Consider the following 17,985-nt stretch of genomic DNA (forward strand, 5'->3'; position numbering starts at 1 on the left):
AGTGACTAAACATCATCTTTGCCTCCATTAGTAATAGAAACTATTTCCTAGGAGTAAAAAAGTTACACAAGATGTGCTTCTGAAGACATTCTTCTCTAAGAATCTTTTGAAAATTTTTTGTGTAATTTCTGTCATAAAGAATAAACAAGACAGTATATACGAAGGGTTTATTATGGCTTGTTGTGTTTAGCAAGAGTATAACGAACATTTTGTGCATGTGTGTGTATGTGTGCAATTTTTTTCTTCTGCTTCCAATTGTCCCCATCACTCTGTTGGTCATTACACCGAGAAAAACAGGGAATTTTACTGACCAGTTCATTCTCTCCGTTGCAATTCCAAAAGCAATTTCTTCAATAAAACCCAACTCAAGAGGCGCCTGGGTGGCTTAGGCGGTTAAGTGTCCGACTCTTGATTTCAGCTCAGGTCATGATTCCAGGGCCTTGAGATCGAGCCCCACTTCGGGCTCTGCGCTCAGCTCGGAGTCTGCTGAAGATTCTCTCTCTCCTTCTCCCTCTGCCCTTCCCCCTCCACCCAGTGCTCTCTCAAAATAAAAAAATAAATCTTTAAAAATATAAAAAATTTAAAAAATTAAACCTAACTCATAATAAATCATGGACTATTCAAACAAAAAAAATTACTCCTTGCTTCTTCTGAGTTGAAAGATCCAATCTGACAGCTTGCTTAGATTCTGGTACCTTTATATCAATGTTCATATATAAACAACCTGCTACTCGTACTTCACGGTCATGTACTCCCCTGAAAAATCAGTGTCGACGGGTCCTGACCAGGCATTGGCGGTTAACAAGTGATTTCAAGTACGCGAGAAATCTGAGTGCCTAGTGATGAGGTTACATTATATTCCATAAAAACTGGTTTTATCTGTGTATAGAAGTGGAATGTGTGCAGACCAAGTGGGGATAAACTGTGCTCTAAAAGCTAGAGGAAAATTTTAGGGTAGAAAAGCAAATAGCTAAGAATAAGGACCCATGAGTGGAGAGGCCCTGCCAACCCACTTTTTTTATTAAGATTTTTATTTATTTATTTGACAGATAAAGTACAAGCAGGGGAGCAGCAGGCAGAGGGAGAAGGAGAAGCAGGCTCCCCGTTGAGCCCCAACCCATTTCTGAAAACTTTGAGTCACATGTGGTCCTTCTGTTTCTGTTTTTTTATATCTCATTCTATCGGTAAGTCCTTTTTTTCATACCAGATTGCCCTGGTCCATTTATTCTCTCACGTGTACATGTTCTCCTCTTTCCTAGAGCTGCAAACCCTTCTCCCCATCCTCCCTCTTCTCTGCCAGCCAAGGTTCTGTCATCAGTAAGTGCTGGAGGCGTAAGACAGCCGCCATTAAGTTGCCATCATCACAGCCGCCATTTGTCTCCATCTCTTCTTCCACTGCCCTCAGTGGGAGGTCCTCAACCCGGTCTGCACAGCACAGCCCTGGAGGCACACTGGAAAACTACCCTGGCTGAATCAGAATGTCTATGGGCAGAGCCGAGATACTGGAATTACACATAAAATTAGCAAGACCAAACCCTCCAGGTAAGGACCAGATCTCACAAGCATGGGCATTCTCAAAGCCCTTGCTCCAGTGACTTTCCTCCTTTACTTCCGTGCCAGCAGTTTTTCCCTCCCAAACACATGATTTGTTTCCACATACACACATGCTATTATTTCTCCCATCCTTAAAAAGTTCTCTTTATTTCTTTTCCCTCAGTAGTTGCCCTACCGTCTCTCCTCTCAACATAAAACTTCCTTCAAGAGTTCTCCATAGTCTGTGTCCATATCTGTTTGCCCACTCTGTCTCCATCGCTATCCACTAGCTTTTTGCTCCCAAAAATTCACCAGAACTGATAACCTCTGTACTTCTGAATGCAAAGGTCCATTCTGTCTCCACCCCCATGACTGAACACTTCAGCAGTCAATCACAATTCTCCTTGAGAAGTTCTCATCACTTAGCTTCCAGGACACTCCCCCACCTCATGTTCCTCCTTTCTTTGTTCCTCCTGGTAGTTCTACCTCATTTCTGAATTCTTAATATTGGAGCTCCTTGGGACTCAGTTCCTGAGCTTCTTATATTTTTATCTACACTAAATCCCCAAATGATACATAGTTTTTGGGCTTTTGATGCCCATATGCTTATATGCTCATCTGTCTCCCATTTGTATCTCCAGCCAGCATGACACCCCTTCCTAATCTGACCTCCTAGCTGCATCCCTAACTCTGTTAATAACATGTCATCCGCCTAGTGGTTTGAGCCAGAACAAAGTTGGTGTGCTCCTTGAGTCTGTAGGATCTGGCTTCCCTAATTTCGCCCTTGGCGTCATGCCTCTGAATATGATACAGTGTCTGGGGAAAGGAATTAAGGTGGCCAGTGAGCTGACTTTCCATAGGGAGATTATCCAAAATGATCCAAGTGAGCCCATGGCCCCTAAATCACATGGGCCTTTAAGGTGGAAGAAGGCAGCAAAAGATTTGGTCAGAGAGATGCAAGGACAGAGAAAGAAGCAGGAGAAATTCCAAGCATGAGAGAGACACTCCATCTATACTTGCCGACTCTGAAGATGCAGGAAGCATCTAGGGTTGAGGGAATGTTACAGCTTCTAGAAAATGGACAAGTCAAGGAAAGCAATCCTCACCTAGAACCTTCAAAAGCATCACAGCCTGATCATACCTGGATTTCAGCCCAGTGGGACCCACCATGGACTTCTGACCAGAACTATAAGAGGATACATTCACACCCTTCGCAACTACACACTTCATTACGGTGGCAGTACAAACTGATACACTCCCTCTCACCCATCCATCAGCAATTCTTGTCAGCTCTATCCTGAAAGTATATGCCCAAATTGACTGTTTCTCGCCACACCCTCGCTCCGCTTTGGTCCAAGCCACCATCATTCCACACCCAGCTTCCTGACAGAGCCTCCCAACCAGTCTCCCTGCTTCTGCCCTCACAATTCTTCATTCAAGTCAGAATGTAGCAGCCAGGCTGGTCCTATTCCCTCACAAGTGATACCAGCTCTCTCTTCTACTCAAGACCCCCAATGGCTTCTGGACTCACTGAGCACGAAACCCGGAATCCTTCCCATGCCCATTCCAGCCCCTCCATGCTGGCTTCTTGCCTTCTGTCCTCCCCATTTATTCACACTGGTTCCTCCCACAGGGTGGGATGCTCCCTTCACAGCTCTGGACTCACCTGAAATCCTCCTCCTCAGATATCCATTTGCTTAACTCCCCACCTCCCTCTGGCGGTCTCCCTCCTTCCTTCCATTACCCCCACGCTACGCATCCAACTTTATCTTATTGTTTGTGGTCACACACCAGACAGTGGGGCATCAGAGAGATAGAGCTTTTGTCCCAATCATTCACAGCTGCCTGGCCCATAATAAAAACTCAATAAATATTTGATAAATTAAAGCATTTTTCCCATGGAATACGGCCGCTGGGTTCGTTCTTTTGTTGCAATCCCCGTGGCTACTATCCCAAGCCAGCTCACTCTAACCCTGAAGTTTCGTCGTTGAAATCTTAGTCGGCATCTTTGCCTCTGGTTCTTATCCTTATCCTTCCATCCATCCTACAGATACACATCCCTGATTAATCTTTGCGAGACGCTATTTGCGGCGTATGCATCTTCTTCTGAGGAACCAGAGTGGCTGCCGTGGCATTCTGCTTCAGGGGCAGGGCTTGAGGTATCCACAGTATCGCCAGCTTAGCAGCCAACCCCCCACCCCCACCCCCGGTCCCCCCAGACATATTCCACGCCCGCACTCACGCTGGGCGGCTGTTCACCGCACTGCCTCCGTGTGCTTTCCTCTCTGCTGACAGAGCTTCCTTCGGAGCCCTCGAAAACCACATTCTCCTGCCCAACTCTTCCCGTTCTACCAGACTTCATTTCTACGAACTGTTTTCTACTTTCTTGTGGGGATTTTTTCCCTCTCTACTTAGACTAGAGGTTTTCTGAAGACAGGACTCCTATCTCCTCCTGCTCTTGATCACGCAAGTGACATGCCTACATCAGGATTAATTCAGATTTTATGACTTCAACGTTTTCGCCAAATGTTATAATATAGAATATATATTATTATCCATATATTAAATGGTTCCTCTTGGTCTCGGAGTTTATTATTTTACTATTCTTCATTTTTTAAACCCTAACGTAGGCATTATTTGTCCTGTCGATATTTTACATAAGAGATTTTAAAACTTTGCAAATAATCTCTTTGTTGTTGCATGGCTTTTAAATCAATATAGGGTTTATATCTTCCCGCATTCTAATTTAGACTTGCTCCAACAACAACTGCCTGGTGAACATGGACAAATTGCTTCTGTCTTTAACTCAACACCACTGGAAGGTACTGGGAGGGGCAAGAGGGGGCGGTGAAACTGGCTGAGAGCGTCTCTGCCCCTGGAGGTGCTTACAGCTCCACACAGGGGATGGCTATGAAATGAACAGCTCCAAGTAGGATGAGACTAATAAAACGGTAGCTAATTCCTATTCCTATGGTATTTCTATCCATGAATTCAAAATGAGATAATAATGAATTTTGCAACACGATCTCATCATCAAAGGAAACGATTTCATTGGGAAAAAAGTTTCATTAAAAATTTGAATGAACAATTTACAAGGAAATCACATGCTTTCCAGGTAGATAATTCTTTAAAGAATACTACAATAATTTTACCAAAATTTTGCATTTTGTTCATCTGTACTAGACTTGGAAGTTTTAATTCTTTCAAAAGAGGGTTTTTCCTTGACTATTTCAGATCTTTTTTAAAAAAATACCCCTAACACTTAAAAGAAATACTATCCCTCATCTCCCCACCAGGAAACAACAAACAAAAACCATGCAAACCCATATTGGAAAACTTTTGTGCCACGTACCTTCTTTGTCATCGTGGTGGATAATTGCATCCTGTATCATGTCGGCAAGGTTAAAGTGAACTTTTTGATTCTTCCCATGCTTCAGCTTTTTCAGGAATCCTTCCTGCTTCTGAAAAGCCTTCTCTCTTTCATAGTAGGCTTTGATCTGCTCACAACGCATGCGCTTCACCAGCCTCTGTCGCTGGCCGAGGGGAAGGGACTCCAGCAAGCACTGGTCAATTTCCATTTCATGGGTTCGAAAAACATTGCATAGCTGAAAGCAACCTGCAAGAAGCACAGTGAGAACATCACTAGACCCCTTATTACGACAATAGAGGGCACGACAGAGCGTACTTGATTCCCTATTGCGCAGCACAGAACCCAGAAACTCACTCATTGCTCTTTATGCTTGACATGCAAATGGCAAAGGCCAGCTCACAGATGGGGACAGAGGCAAAGAGAGCTGATGTCTTATTCAACATCGCATGGTAATAAAATATATAATTAAATTAGAGCTAGAGGTGTGATTTTGTGCAATTTAATCATTAGCAAACACCATCCTTTCTTATTTTTTTAAAATCTGCACCAAAGGCTGAAAAGTTCTACAGATGCATTAAAATTCCTTCACTGAAAGACGCCAACTAAAATTTGTTTGTTAAATTTTGGCAGAAAGCCATTCCAAGTCTTTCAGCACACCCTAATAAAATCAGTTTTGTATATCCCGATGACCCTTCTTATCTAATGTAACAGAACCTATGTAGGCTATCAACTGTTTATGTGACACTGTGATTATTTCCACAATATACTGCTGAACACTTTTCCTAGGGATTGGTAACATTCATTTCTAAGAGACCTAATAATGGTTGAACAATGAAACAGATTTTTCTCCTAGCAATACAAAATCATGGATAGAATTGTTGCTGTTGTGGTCTGTTTTATTAATACAGTGATTAACAGACTGAATTCTCTGTCCTGAAACTGAAAATCTTCACTTTCTTTCAACACGATATTCCTTAGAAACACTACCCAAAACCCCTGTAATGGAAATGTACAAGCTCATACATCTACCACTAGATTAAAATTTTACTACTGGCAGAAGATTGACATTAGAACACTGAAAATTTGAGAATCGAACTCACAGGTTCAGAGAATAGTTTGTATGTTCTTCTCTTCAGATATTTATGATGGAAGTCTCAAGCAAGTGAAAGTAACTATGCAAGCCCCCAAATGTGGTTGACCATATGCTATATCTGGAAAGATCACTCTGAAAGGGCACTGCTGCTTCATCTTCTGAGAGGTGCCCAACTCCTTTGAAAGGACACCACGTTGTGACAAGGCAGTTTCAACTTCTGTATCACTTGACGCTTTGCAAAGTGTTATTCGCACAACCACCAGGCCAGACCACCTCTCTTTCACAAGTGAAGAAAACGAAGTTGAGAGAGGCTATGACTTGTCCAAGACCAAAGAGGTGATTATATGACAGTCACAAATGTTCCATAAAGGCTCAAGAAAAAAGAGAATAAGAGACAGTGACTCTCTATAGCCAGATAATTAATATATATAATGGGCGGGGAGGTGGGGAAGGAAGCAGAGCTGGGAAATTTTTTTCTGGTTGTTCGTTAGCATTTGACAACATTTAAGAATCCTATATTTTCATTAAAAATGCTCATAAGTATTTGTCAGAGTGATGTGAATAGCATCACATAACTACATATAAAACGTTCCCTTTCCAGTGACCCAAACACAAAGACACAGCGGCAGTTGTGAAATCAACAAATCACTCTGAAGTCTGTCTGGGCGATACAAGCCGTGATCACAGCAGATCATCTGTGAGAGCTCATTAATAATGGCAGGAAACATCTTCTGCTTTCCAGTCTGTTCAGAAAACTGCACTTGGGTTCCCAGGACATGGTGGCTGCCATGACTTCCCTGGTGTGTGAGCAGGTGCCCAGGGAATCAATGGAACCACCGGGAAACCTGAAGAGGTAAAGCCAATGACATCAGAGAGCGTCACCCGCTAAGGAGCGCGCGGTCGAAGGTGGAGGACAACTTAATAAACACAACAGTCCTCTGGCGTTTGGCTCCTAAGAAAAACCTTATTGAGAAATTTTCAGTTAACTCTTAAGGAGTCTGCAGTGACAGCTCATGATTCATCGAGCAACCCTCTCAGTCTGTCAAAAAGGAGCATGGAGGGATGTTCATAAATGAATTCCCTTGTGATTTGGGAAGTCAGATGCCAAGGCTATTAAATTTCAAATCCCTACATGTATAAAATATTAATTTTTAACATATTTTCTTGTTAAATCATTCCCCGTGCTTTGATTTTAAATGGTCTTAACTTTCGTTTATTTTACGTTCTAAACATGTCCCGGGCGCTGTGACTTTCTTTTTGTCTAGTTACGGGCGGGGCAGCTATGTCATGGATAGGCGCTGCTCTCAATCTGTAAGACACCACACTAAAAATAACGTAGGTATGGGAAACGTAGTTTTGAGGCAGTCTACCCAAAACCTGTGGAACTTGGTCACCGGGGCGCTAAGAGTAACAGTCATTAACACCTCAGGGGACAATGTGGACAGGCCAGACAGGCAGGTGGTTAAGGCTGAAGAGGAAGTACATGAGTCTGAGCTGGGCAAGGCTGGTTTGCACCCCTGGGACGGGGGTCCTGGGCAGACACTGGCTTTCAGCCGTCTCGTGGGAGAGTTGACAGGGTTTTGCCGGCCCTGCTCCTGAACTGAAGACTTTTCCCTGGTCAACAACTGCAATTCTTTCCTGCTATTTTGGCTCTCTTGGCCTAGAAAAAGCCACACATGAACTAACACAACTTCAACATTATATGAACCTCATTCTCACATTCTCACAATAATATATGAGCTCATTAGGCAGGACACATTTATAGTAAAAGAGCATATTTGCATTACTGTGGCAGCGACTGACGAGGGGAGACCAGTTGTCCTTTCTCCTTAGATCCATGAGTGGGTGCCATTTTTGAGCTTCCCAGGGCTAGCTCACAAAAAAATGCTCACATGCATTTTATCATGTTCTATCCCCCCTACAGCTTGCTGCCTAAGAGCATGGCGGCTGTGGAAGCCACACGGCAAATATGGCCACGTGTCAGAGAGCCTCAGTCCCTCCACTGCTGCTCGGAGCACACTCCACCAACCAGCCCTTCTCTCAACTTTGCATCTGAGAAAGAAATGAACTTCTACTGTATTTACGCACTGATGTTTTGGGTTTTAACTCTTAAAAAATTAACAACACCCTAACTAGAAATGTTTCTTTTGTCTTCACAGTGTTGAGGGATGATCAAGGGAACATTCAAATTTTTGTAGACTTTTGAACGATAAGATTACACCATTACTACCTACCAAGTGGGGTTCTAGCAAATTTTTGACAGAGTGGGAGTGGAATCTTTAATTTGTCAGGTCTGCCTATGATCACAGTGCAAATCTCACAGTCAGCTTCAAGCTACCAATGTCACATCACTAAACAAAAAGATGGGAAGAGGTACTCTCCCCAAGGCAGGGCAGGCCAGCTTCAGAGCAATTAGTCCATCAAGCCCACCACGCAGAATCACGGTTTCATACACATCAGAAACAACTATTCAGCAAAAGATATTCCAGCAAGACTTCCAAAGTGTGACTGAAGCAGATAGCATCAAAAATTACCCACTTCTCAAGAGAGAAAAACTATAACTATAACCATCAGTATATATTTCTATCCATATATCATATATATACATAATATGCATATATATATATATATATAATAAATATATAAAAGTCTTTCTCCAGGATTTTTTTTGAAGATTTTATTATTTATTTGAGAGACAGAAAGAGAGAGCATGAGAGAGAGAGAGAGCATGAGCAGCAGAGAGAGAGAAGCAGACTCCACTCTGAGCAGAGAGCCCGGTGTGGGACTCAACCCCAGGATCCTGGGATCATGACCTGGGCCAAAGGCGGACACTTAATCGACTGAGCCACCCAGGCGCCCTGGGATGTTTAAATGACTTAACCAAGCTGTAGTTTGAGTCATCAAAGGAAGACAAGAGACCATATGCTTTAATTTCTCAATCACCAAAATCATTCACTTGCAGAAGGTAATGTTAAATAACAGAAAAAACAGGGAAAAAATGAGTTCTGATATTAGATATCATATTTTCTATTTATGACCTGGGGTGAAATATTCAATACTTCTAAGATTTTTTTTTAAATATACAAAAAGGAGATAATATTTCAAATTTGCCGGGATATGTAAAAAATAGGAGATAGTTTGCAAAACATGTCTGACACAAAGTAAGTACTCAATGAATGGTAATTATTTTTATTAGGAATATATTAAGAGGATCTGTGTGTCCCAACTATTGTATAGATGGGATATGTTAAGAGAACCAAAGAGAAGGGAATGTGTCATATGGAGAGCTCTCTCTCCCTTTTATGTTCTTTCTGATTCTACTAGGCACCAGGAATGTTCCAGGCACAAGGTCTTTGAACCTGCTGTTCCCAGTGCCTGGAACACTCATCCCTTCAATGGTGAGAGACCATATGGTTAGCATCCTCCATTCCTCCAGGTCTCCTCTCAAAATCTCCTTCATGAAGCTTTCATGGGCCCCTTTATCTCTACTTGCAAATGTTCCCTAACAATATTTCCAATTTCTATTTCTTGCTTTATTGTCCTCTTTAGTATTTATCACCCTGAATTATGTTTCTACAATATCAATCATTATACTTAGAATGTATACTATACTCATACTGATGCTGTTTATTAAAATACTTACACCATATATTTTCTTATTTATCTATAAAAAGCAGGAACTTGGACTATTTCATCCACTACTTGTTCTCAGCATCTGGAATAGTAGATATTAAATATTTTGTTGTTGTTGTTGTTGTTAATGAAACTGTTTAATTAAATTGCTGGCAGAAATATCATCTGTATTACTAAAACTTGACCGAGCACTCAACATATAGTAGATAACAGATGTTTATTACTTCTGCTCTTCCAGAAATGCACAACAGCACCGTACTTCTCATCTAATTGCTCTTCCTCACAAAATTATCTGGACTGTCCCAGTGTAGCCAAGTTCACGATAGTACTGGATTACTTGATCTACCCTATTACTCCTTTTGGGGGGGGGCAATGTATATGGCTCTGCTGCAATTCTAGATAAAAATTTAGAGACATTTAACATAGCCAGAAATCCTTGCTCAACAAACATGTATCTTTATATAACAAAATTTGAGAGCCAGCAAATAAAATACATCAAGGAAAAAGCAAAGATCTATATTCAGAAATAGTTATAGAACACCTAGTTAAAAAATTAGGAGCTCCATGCTTTGGTCTTGGAGGGCCCCACGCATTGTGCCATGATCTCAGGGTGTCATGTTGTAGCAAACCAGAAACATAAAGAATAAAGTTAAGAAAAAGGGAACTAGGAAAATGAGCTCCTGAAATTATTCTGCTGTTCAACTACCAGAAATACCTTCATCTCAATGAGAACCAAAACCTTCATGGGGCCATGGCACACTCATTGTGGGAGGTTTTTTGCATCTCCTTCCATGACTGCTAGATCAAAGGGAATTACAAAATGGTAAAAGCGCATATAATTTGATCTCAAGGACATTTACAGAAACTTGCACCCAATTTTCAGTGGAACAGACATTCATGGATGATTTATGAAGTTGACTGTGTCTTAGACCACAAAGCAAATTTCAAAAAATGCTTTAGAACTGAAATTATACAGGCACTATCTTACACACTTGAGAACGGGACATCAACTCTAGACATGGAGCCACGCCTCCCAATATGCTCAGAAACTCACAACGCTGATCCTAAATAAAGCAGATCTAAGGAAGAAAACTAATGGACATAATACTTTTTTTAGAGCCAACCGTTGAGGAAAGTCGACATCAAAATTTCATGGATGGAAACTAAAACAGTATGAAGAAATAAATCTACAGCTTTAAATGTACCTGTTAGAAAAGAATCTCATCTTAGAATCGGTGACCACAGCATCTTCGTAGGAAAGAACAAGAAAAGAAAGTCCAAAAAAGAAAGAAGAAAATAATAAAATGAGGGTTCAAGTGGATAGAAAGGGAATAAAGGATGAGCAAAGACAAAGAAAGACACCAGAAATGGACAATGTCCAGAAAAAATAAATCTTACCAAAAATGACTCAAGAAGAAAGAGAAAACTTGAATAGATTTACAATCATTACATTGATTACATTAATTGCTAAAAATCTAATTACAAAACAATGAAACAAATATACAAAAGCATGGCCCAAATGATGTCACAGGCCTTTAAGGAATGGATAACCTGTGTTTTCCCCCAATTTTTCTAGAGACTACAAAAAAATGGAAATGGCCTCAACTCATTTTCTGAGACTAGCATAAGCTTGACACCAAAACCAAATGGGAACATCACAAAAAAAGGACTTACAGCTCAAGATTATGTACACATACATGCGTAAACAGCCTATGTGCACACGTTTGTCAGTGGAATAAAAAGATGGCTAATTACAGAACATCTATGAATGTATGTCACTACTTCCAATTCTGTTTCAAATTTAGAAAAGGAAGGCCCTCTACCATTGCTTTTATTATACCTCAAAATGAAGGTTTCCATCAGCATGGAAAAACAAAAGGAAAAGAAATAAGGACCCTAACATATGTAAAAGGAGGGAAAACCAATCACCGCGGTAAACACTGTTATCCTCATAGGAAGCCAAACACATTCTCTGACTCAGCCATTAGCATCAATAGGCCAGAATTTTGCTCAACGCAGGTCAGTACATGCACACAAGAAGGAGGTTACATTTTCAAACCGAATAACAGATGTGCAGCCTTACTAATGTCTAAAAAATTTTAAAACATACAGCCATTGCACTACTGGGTATTTACCCCAAAGATACAGACGTAGTGAAGAGAAGGGCCATATGCACCCCAATGTTCACAGCAGCATTGTCCACAATAGCTAAATCGTGGAAGGAGCAGAGATGCCCTTCAACAGATGACTGGATTAAGAAGATGGGGTCCATATACACAATGGAATATTACTCAGCCATCAAAAAGAACAATTTCTCAACATTTGCTGCAACATGGACGGCACTGGAGGAGATAATGCTAAGTGAAATAAGTCAAGCAGAGAAAGACAATTATCATATGGTTTCTCTCATCTATGGAACATAAGAACTAGGAAGATCGGTAGGAGAAGAAAGGGATAAAGAAAGGGGGGGTAATCAGAAGGGGGAATGAAGCATGAGAGATTATGGACTCTGAGAAACAAACTGAGGGCCTCAGAGGGGAGGGGGGTAGGGGAATGGGATGGGCTGGTGATGGGTAGTAAGGAGGGCACGTATTGCATGGTGCACTGGGTGTTATACGCAACTAATGAATCATCGAACTTGACATAAAAACCAGGGATGTACTGTATCGGTGACTAACATAACATAATAAAAAGATATTATTATAAAAAATAAATAAAACATATCATTTCACACTCATGTGATTGACAACGTTGTGCCGTTGCTATTAAAGAAAAATTGGAACTATTTTGCTAAACTGAAGATGTATGTCTCCCACAACCATGATGAGTACCCTAAAACCTTCTGAAATATGCAGCAGATAAAAATAAACAAATACAAAAGCATCCACCATGCAGTGAAAAAGATTAGGAGTAACAAAAGTCAACTTTGTAAACAATCCCCTCCCTGGGGTTTGGAGGAAAGAAGTCTACTTTGTCACCTGTGCCCTTCAATATTTTCTGTGATTGATGCTGGTCAAAGAGACACCTAGATCAACAGAACCTGGAAAAGAGAACCTGGAAAGACTTCTGCACACAGGCTGCCCACCGTCTGTGGCAAAGTGGAAATGCGAGTCAGTGAGGAGTCTTCCCAACAATCGAGAGTGGGCCCCTGGACAGCCATACGGAATAAATGCGCCTCCACCCAAAACTCACACCATATACGTACTCTATGGTGACTAACGTAACAGAATAAAAAAAGTATTAAAAATTTTTTTTAAATAAAAATGTCTTTCTCACACACACACACACACACACACACACACACACACACACAAGAAAAAAAAAAAAAGAAAATGAATCCAAAAGGAATCCTAGCTCTGAATGTAAAACTATAACACATTTGGAAGACCATAGGAGGAAATTGCTGAGACCTGGCTTTCTTAGACTTGACACCAAAACATAGACCATAAACGAAAAACAAACTGATGACCTGGATTTCATCGAAACTGAAAACACTGTGGTGTCAAAGCCATGTCGGGAGGTTAAGGAGACAGGCTGCTGAACGGGGGAAAGTACTTGTAACCACCTGTCTGACACTCACATCCAGAACAGGTTCAAAAACTGAACGTCCAACAGCAAAAAGGCAAATGGTCCAACTGGGAAACAGAGAAGGCATGAAGGACATTTCTCCCTGACACGGATGATGAACAGGCACACGAGGAGACGCTTGGCAGCATCGGCCACTGGGGAAATGGGCATGAGAAGCACTCTGATGTATCACTACACACCCAACAGAAGAGCTAAAACAAAAATAAATTCAGTGGGGTGCGTGTGTGGCAGTCAGTTAAGCCTCAGACTCTTGGTTTTGGGTCAGGTCATGATCTCAGGGTCATGAGATCGAGCCCCACATCGGGCTCCATGGTCAGCGGGGAGTCTGCTTGAGACGCTCTCTCCCTCTCCCTCTGCCCCTCCCCACCCCTGCTCTCTTTCTCTCTCTAAAACAAACAAATAAATCTTTAAAAAAATAAAATAAAATTAGTGACAATACCAAATACTGGCGAGGATGTGGAGAAACAGGATCTCTCAACATTGCTGTTGGGAATGTAAAGTAGGACAGCTACACGGGAAAATAGTCTGGCATTTTCTTTAAACAATGACATCCTGTAGCGACAGTTACAGGTGAGATGATGTGGCTCATCAAGTCCATTCAGATGGTTTCTGCCACGCTGAGGCCAAGGCGAGCTATAAACTTCAGAAGCAAGCACGAGAACAGCCACCTCTGACATGGATGGAACTAGACGGTATAATGCCAAGCAAAATAGTCAGAGAAAGACAAATAGCATATGATTCCACAGATATGTGGAATTTAGGAACAAAACAGATGAACATCAGGGAAGGGAAAAAAAGAGAGAGAAGACAAACCATAAAAGAGACTCTCGAGGACAGAGAGCAAACTGAGGGTTGATGGAGGAATGTGGGTGGGGATGGGCTGGATGAGGGATGGGGATGAAGGAGGGCACGTGGCGGGATGAGTACCAGGTGTTGTATGGAAATGATGAATCACTGAATTCTACTCCTGAAACCAATATTGCTCAGCATGAGAACTAACTGGAGTCTAAATAAAAACTTGAAACAAACAAAAAGAATGGTTTCCTCTTGTAACGTTGTCCACCTACTGTCTGCTACTGAGTCAGCTGTCGCCACAGGGAACCAGCAAGGGAACAAGGCAAGAAAGTTAGCAAATGGTGTCTATTTGGTTTGGCTGATTTATTATTATTATTATTATTATTACTATTATTATTAATTATTATTAAACTAGATATTGATGGATATGTTTTTGTCCTCCAGAAGCTGACCTCAAAAGGCTGAGAATGGAGTGGATTCGGCCATGATTAGAAATAGCTTATTACCCCGGTTTTCCTACAAGAAAAATGCATTGTCAGAATGAAATAAAAATAGTGCTATAATTTTCAGGGCACCTGGGTGGCTCAGTCGGTTAAGCATCTGCCTTCAGCTCAGGTCCTGATCCTGAGATCCTGGGATCCAGCCCCACATCAGGCTCTATGCTCAGCAGGGAATCTGCTTCTTCCTCTCCCTCTGCCCTTCTAATTAATAAATCTCTCTAATAAATAAATAAAATCTCTAAAAAAAAATTAGTGCTATAATTTTCCCTGTGAAAAGAAAATATATTTTCTCATTTATAAGCAAGAATGTGTATTTATCTGAATTTACGAGTATGAATTATATTTCAATGCCATTAGCTTATATTTGCAATTTTGGGGATGCTGCATATCAAAGACCTCAAATACTCTTTATATTAGGGTAAGTGATCTTGATGTCCTGCTCAGATCCCCTTTACTGGCTGGTACAGCCTCCCCCGCTGCTCTGAGTAGTGGCTGGTAAGGGTTCAGAGCTGTTCCCTCCTCTGGAGAACTACCTGCCAGACTCAGTCTCCCAAGGAGTGGAAAATTCTACCCACAGAAATACAAAAACATGTCCCCTTGATTTAAGAGGAGATGACTCTATGGCCTGATTTACACCCCAGAGCAAAGTGAATTGGGATGAGTTTGGACTTTACCCAAGACTACCTTGCTTCGCTCCTTCTTTCTGCTCAATGCCTTGCTTCCCTCACTCCTACAAGATTTCCCTGATGAACATTCCCTCTATGTATTGTCATGTGCCCCTGAAGCCCTCTCTCAAGACTCTGCTTCCAGGAAACACAATCTAATACATGTAAGATTATATATTTTACTTTAACTTTCTGTTAATTTTCATGGTTTACACCTAAAGGAAGGATTTGTTTTTGCGGATGCGAAATTTATACAGATTGAGCATACCTAATGATGTAGGTTTTCAAAAACTGAAAGTAATAACAGCACAAGAAATAATAAGGCACACATGCAAAAGAAAGAGGTGGGGCCCTTATCCTCTACCATAGGCAAAAATTAACGAAAATTTATTAAAGCCATAAACGTAAGACCTAAAAGTATAAAACTCACAGAAGGAAATAGCAGTCTCATGAGACTGGACTTGACAATGATTTCTTGGATAGGACACCACCAGCACAGGGAACAGAAGCAAACACTGACAAACTGGACTAGCTCATGAACTTTTGGGCATCAAAGGACCCAATCAACACAGTAAAAAGATAACTGCAAGTTATGTATATCTGGTAAGAGGTTAATATCCAAATTATAAAAAAAAAAACTCTTACAACTCAACAATGAAAAAAAATAAATAACCAAATTTAAAAACAGGCAAAGGGCTTAGACATTTCTCCAAAGGTGATATACAAATGCCCAACAAGCATATTTTAAAAAGCTCAAAATTCTGAGTGAAATGCAAATCAAATCACAATAAGTCATCACCTTACAGCCATTAGGGGGTGGCTTTTACCCCCCCCCCAAAAAAAAAAGAAAATAAGAAGTGTTGGCAAGGATGTGGAGAAATTGACACCCTGTATGCTGTTGGTGGGACTGCAGAATGGTTTCCACTCTAGAAACCAGTATGGAGTTTCCACAATAAATCAAAAACAGAACTGCCATAGGATCTAGCAATCCCACTTCTGGGTATACATCCAAAAGACCGGAAGCAGGACTGCAAAAGATATATTTACACACGTATGTTCACCGCAGCATCGTTCACAGTGGCCGAGAGGCGGAGGCACGTGTCACCAATGGTGAATGGATAAACACACAATGGAATATTATTCAGCCTTCAAAAGGAAGGGAATGTTACAAATGCAGGAACCTTGAGGACATGCTAAATGAAACGCACCAGTCACAAAACGACATTTACTGTGTGACTCCACTCATAGAAACAAATTAGAATGGTGCTTACCAGGGACAGGAAAGAGGGAGAAAGTGGGAGCTGCTGTTTAATGAGCACAGAATATCAGATTTTAAAGACAAAAAACTTCTAGAATGCTGTGTCACAACAATGGGACTATGCTTAAGTGCTGAACGATACACTTAAAAATGGCTAAGCTAGTAAATGTTATTTTATGTGTTTTACCACCAAAAAAGAAAGTGGGGAACAAAGAGAGACACAAGGGGCTGTTATCACAGGAGTTTTTAAAATATATATACATAGTTTACGTACTTCATGAAAAATGTAGTCGCAAACTTGATTGCTCATCCCACCTTATAAAAATGTTTGCTGTGAAGTCTGAGAGGCAGAAGGCAGTTGTCTGGGATGGAAATTAGCATGCTCACGCACAGGTGCTGAGCACGCCCAAGTGTGTGCACGCGCACACGCACTCGTGTCTACGCACCCAACAACTGTCCTTGCAGAAGCTTTATTCTCAGAATCTATTGTTATAACATGCTTCCAGAGTTATTTTTACTACATATACAATGACAATGAAACAAAGGAACAGTGAGGATTTTCAAAGACAAGAGTATAATCAATTTCAACATACTCCCCCAGGGCTGTAAAAAAAACTCTTCTGAAGCATTGAAGTCTTTAAAAAGTGCTAGAATTTTAACATCTTTGTAATCAAGCTGCAGGTTCATATCCCTCTTTCCAAGCAAAAAATAGTAAAAAGAAATTGCATTTGGCAGGGAAAATACAGATGTTATGCTTTAAAATATCTCAGGATGTAGGTCCACAATGCCTGCTTCTGAAATCCTGCACTGAAACACTTCTTTGAATGACGGAGGGATAAACCTAAATAATTTTAATTCCTCTCAAGAAAATCAACAATATTTTTCATCTCACTACTTACTGTCTTTAAATTCTTAAATTTATATATCAAGTGATCATTTCTTCGGTTTCTACCCAATTATTATGGCATGCTTTTCTAATTAAAGAATGTGAAGAAAGTTCTCTCTTTAAATTAAAATAGAAATAAAAAACTGGGGATGTACCGTATGGTGACTAATATAACAAAATAAAAATTATAAAAATAAATAAAATTATTTATGTAGGTTTTGCATATTTCTTAAGTTTTTCCTTTAGTTTTTATTTTTTTTTATTTTTTTTTTAAAGATTTTATTTATTTATTCGACAGAGATAGAGACAGCCAGCGAGAGAGGGAACACAAGCAGGGGGAGTGGGAGAGGAAGAAGCAGGCTCACAGCGGAGGAGCCTGATGTGGGGCTCGATCCCAGAACGCCGGGATCACGCCCTGAGCCGAAGGCAGACGCTTAACTGCTGTGCCACCCAGGCGCCCCAGTTTTTATTTTTTGTTACAAATGTAAATCAATTTTGTATATAAACTTAATAAATACCATGTTACTCCTGTAAAAAAAATAAAAGAAATAAAGCAAATACACAGGACATAAAAATTACTGCATACTCTGGAGTATATTTATGTTTTTACACACCAACCTATTGTTTTCTACATTTAAAATTTCCTTTATATTTTTTCAAAACA

At 40.7% G+C, this 17,985-nt stretch overlaps 1 protein-coding gene across 1 annotated transcript in view; it reads right to left on the minus strand.

The window, feature by feature from the left end:
* Positions 1 to 17,985, minus strand: part of MYO16 (myosin XVI) — a 466,166-nt gene that overhangs the window by 430,499 nt on the left and 17,682 nt on the right. The window contains exon 2 of the mRNA XM_026493590.4: positions 4,886 to 5,149. Within this exon, the coding sequence (XP_026349375.3) occupies positions 4,886 to 5,149 (264 nt within the window). The remainder of the gene's footprint in view (positions 1 to 4,885; positions 5,150 to 17,985) is intronic.

This window comes from Ursus arctos, unplaced genomic scaffold (assembly GCF_023065955.2).
Source record: "Ursus arctos isolate Adak ecotype North America unplaced genomic scaffold, UrsArc2.0 scaffold_10, whole genome shotgun sequence".
NCBI lineage: Eukaryota > Metazoa > Chordata > Mammalia > Carnivora > Ursidae > Ursus > Ursus arctos.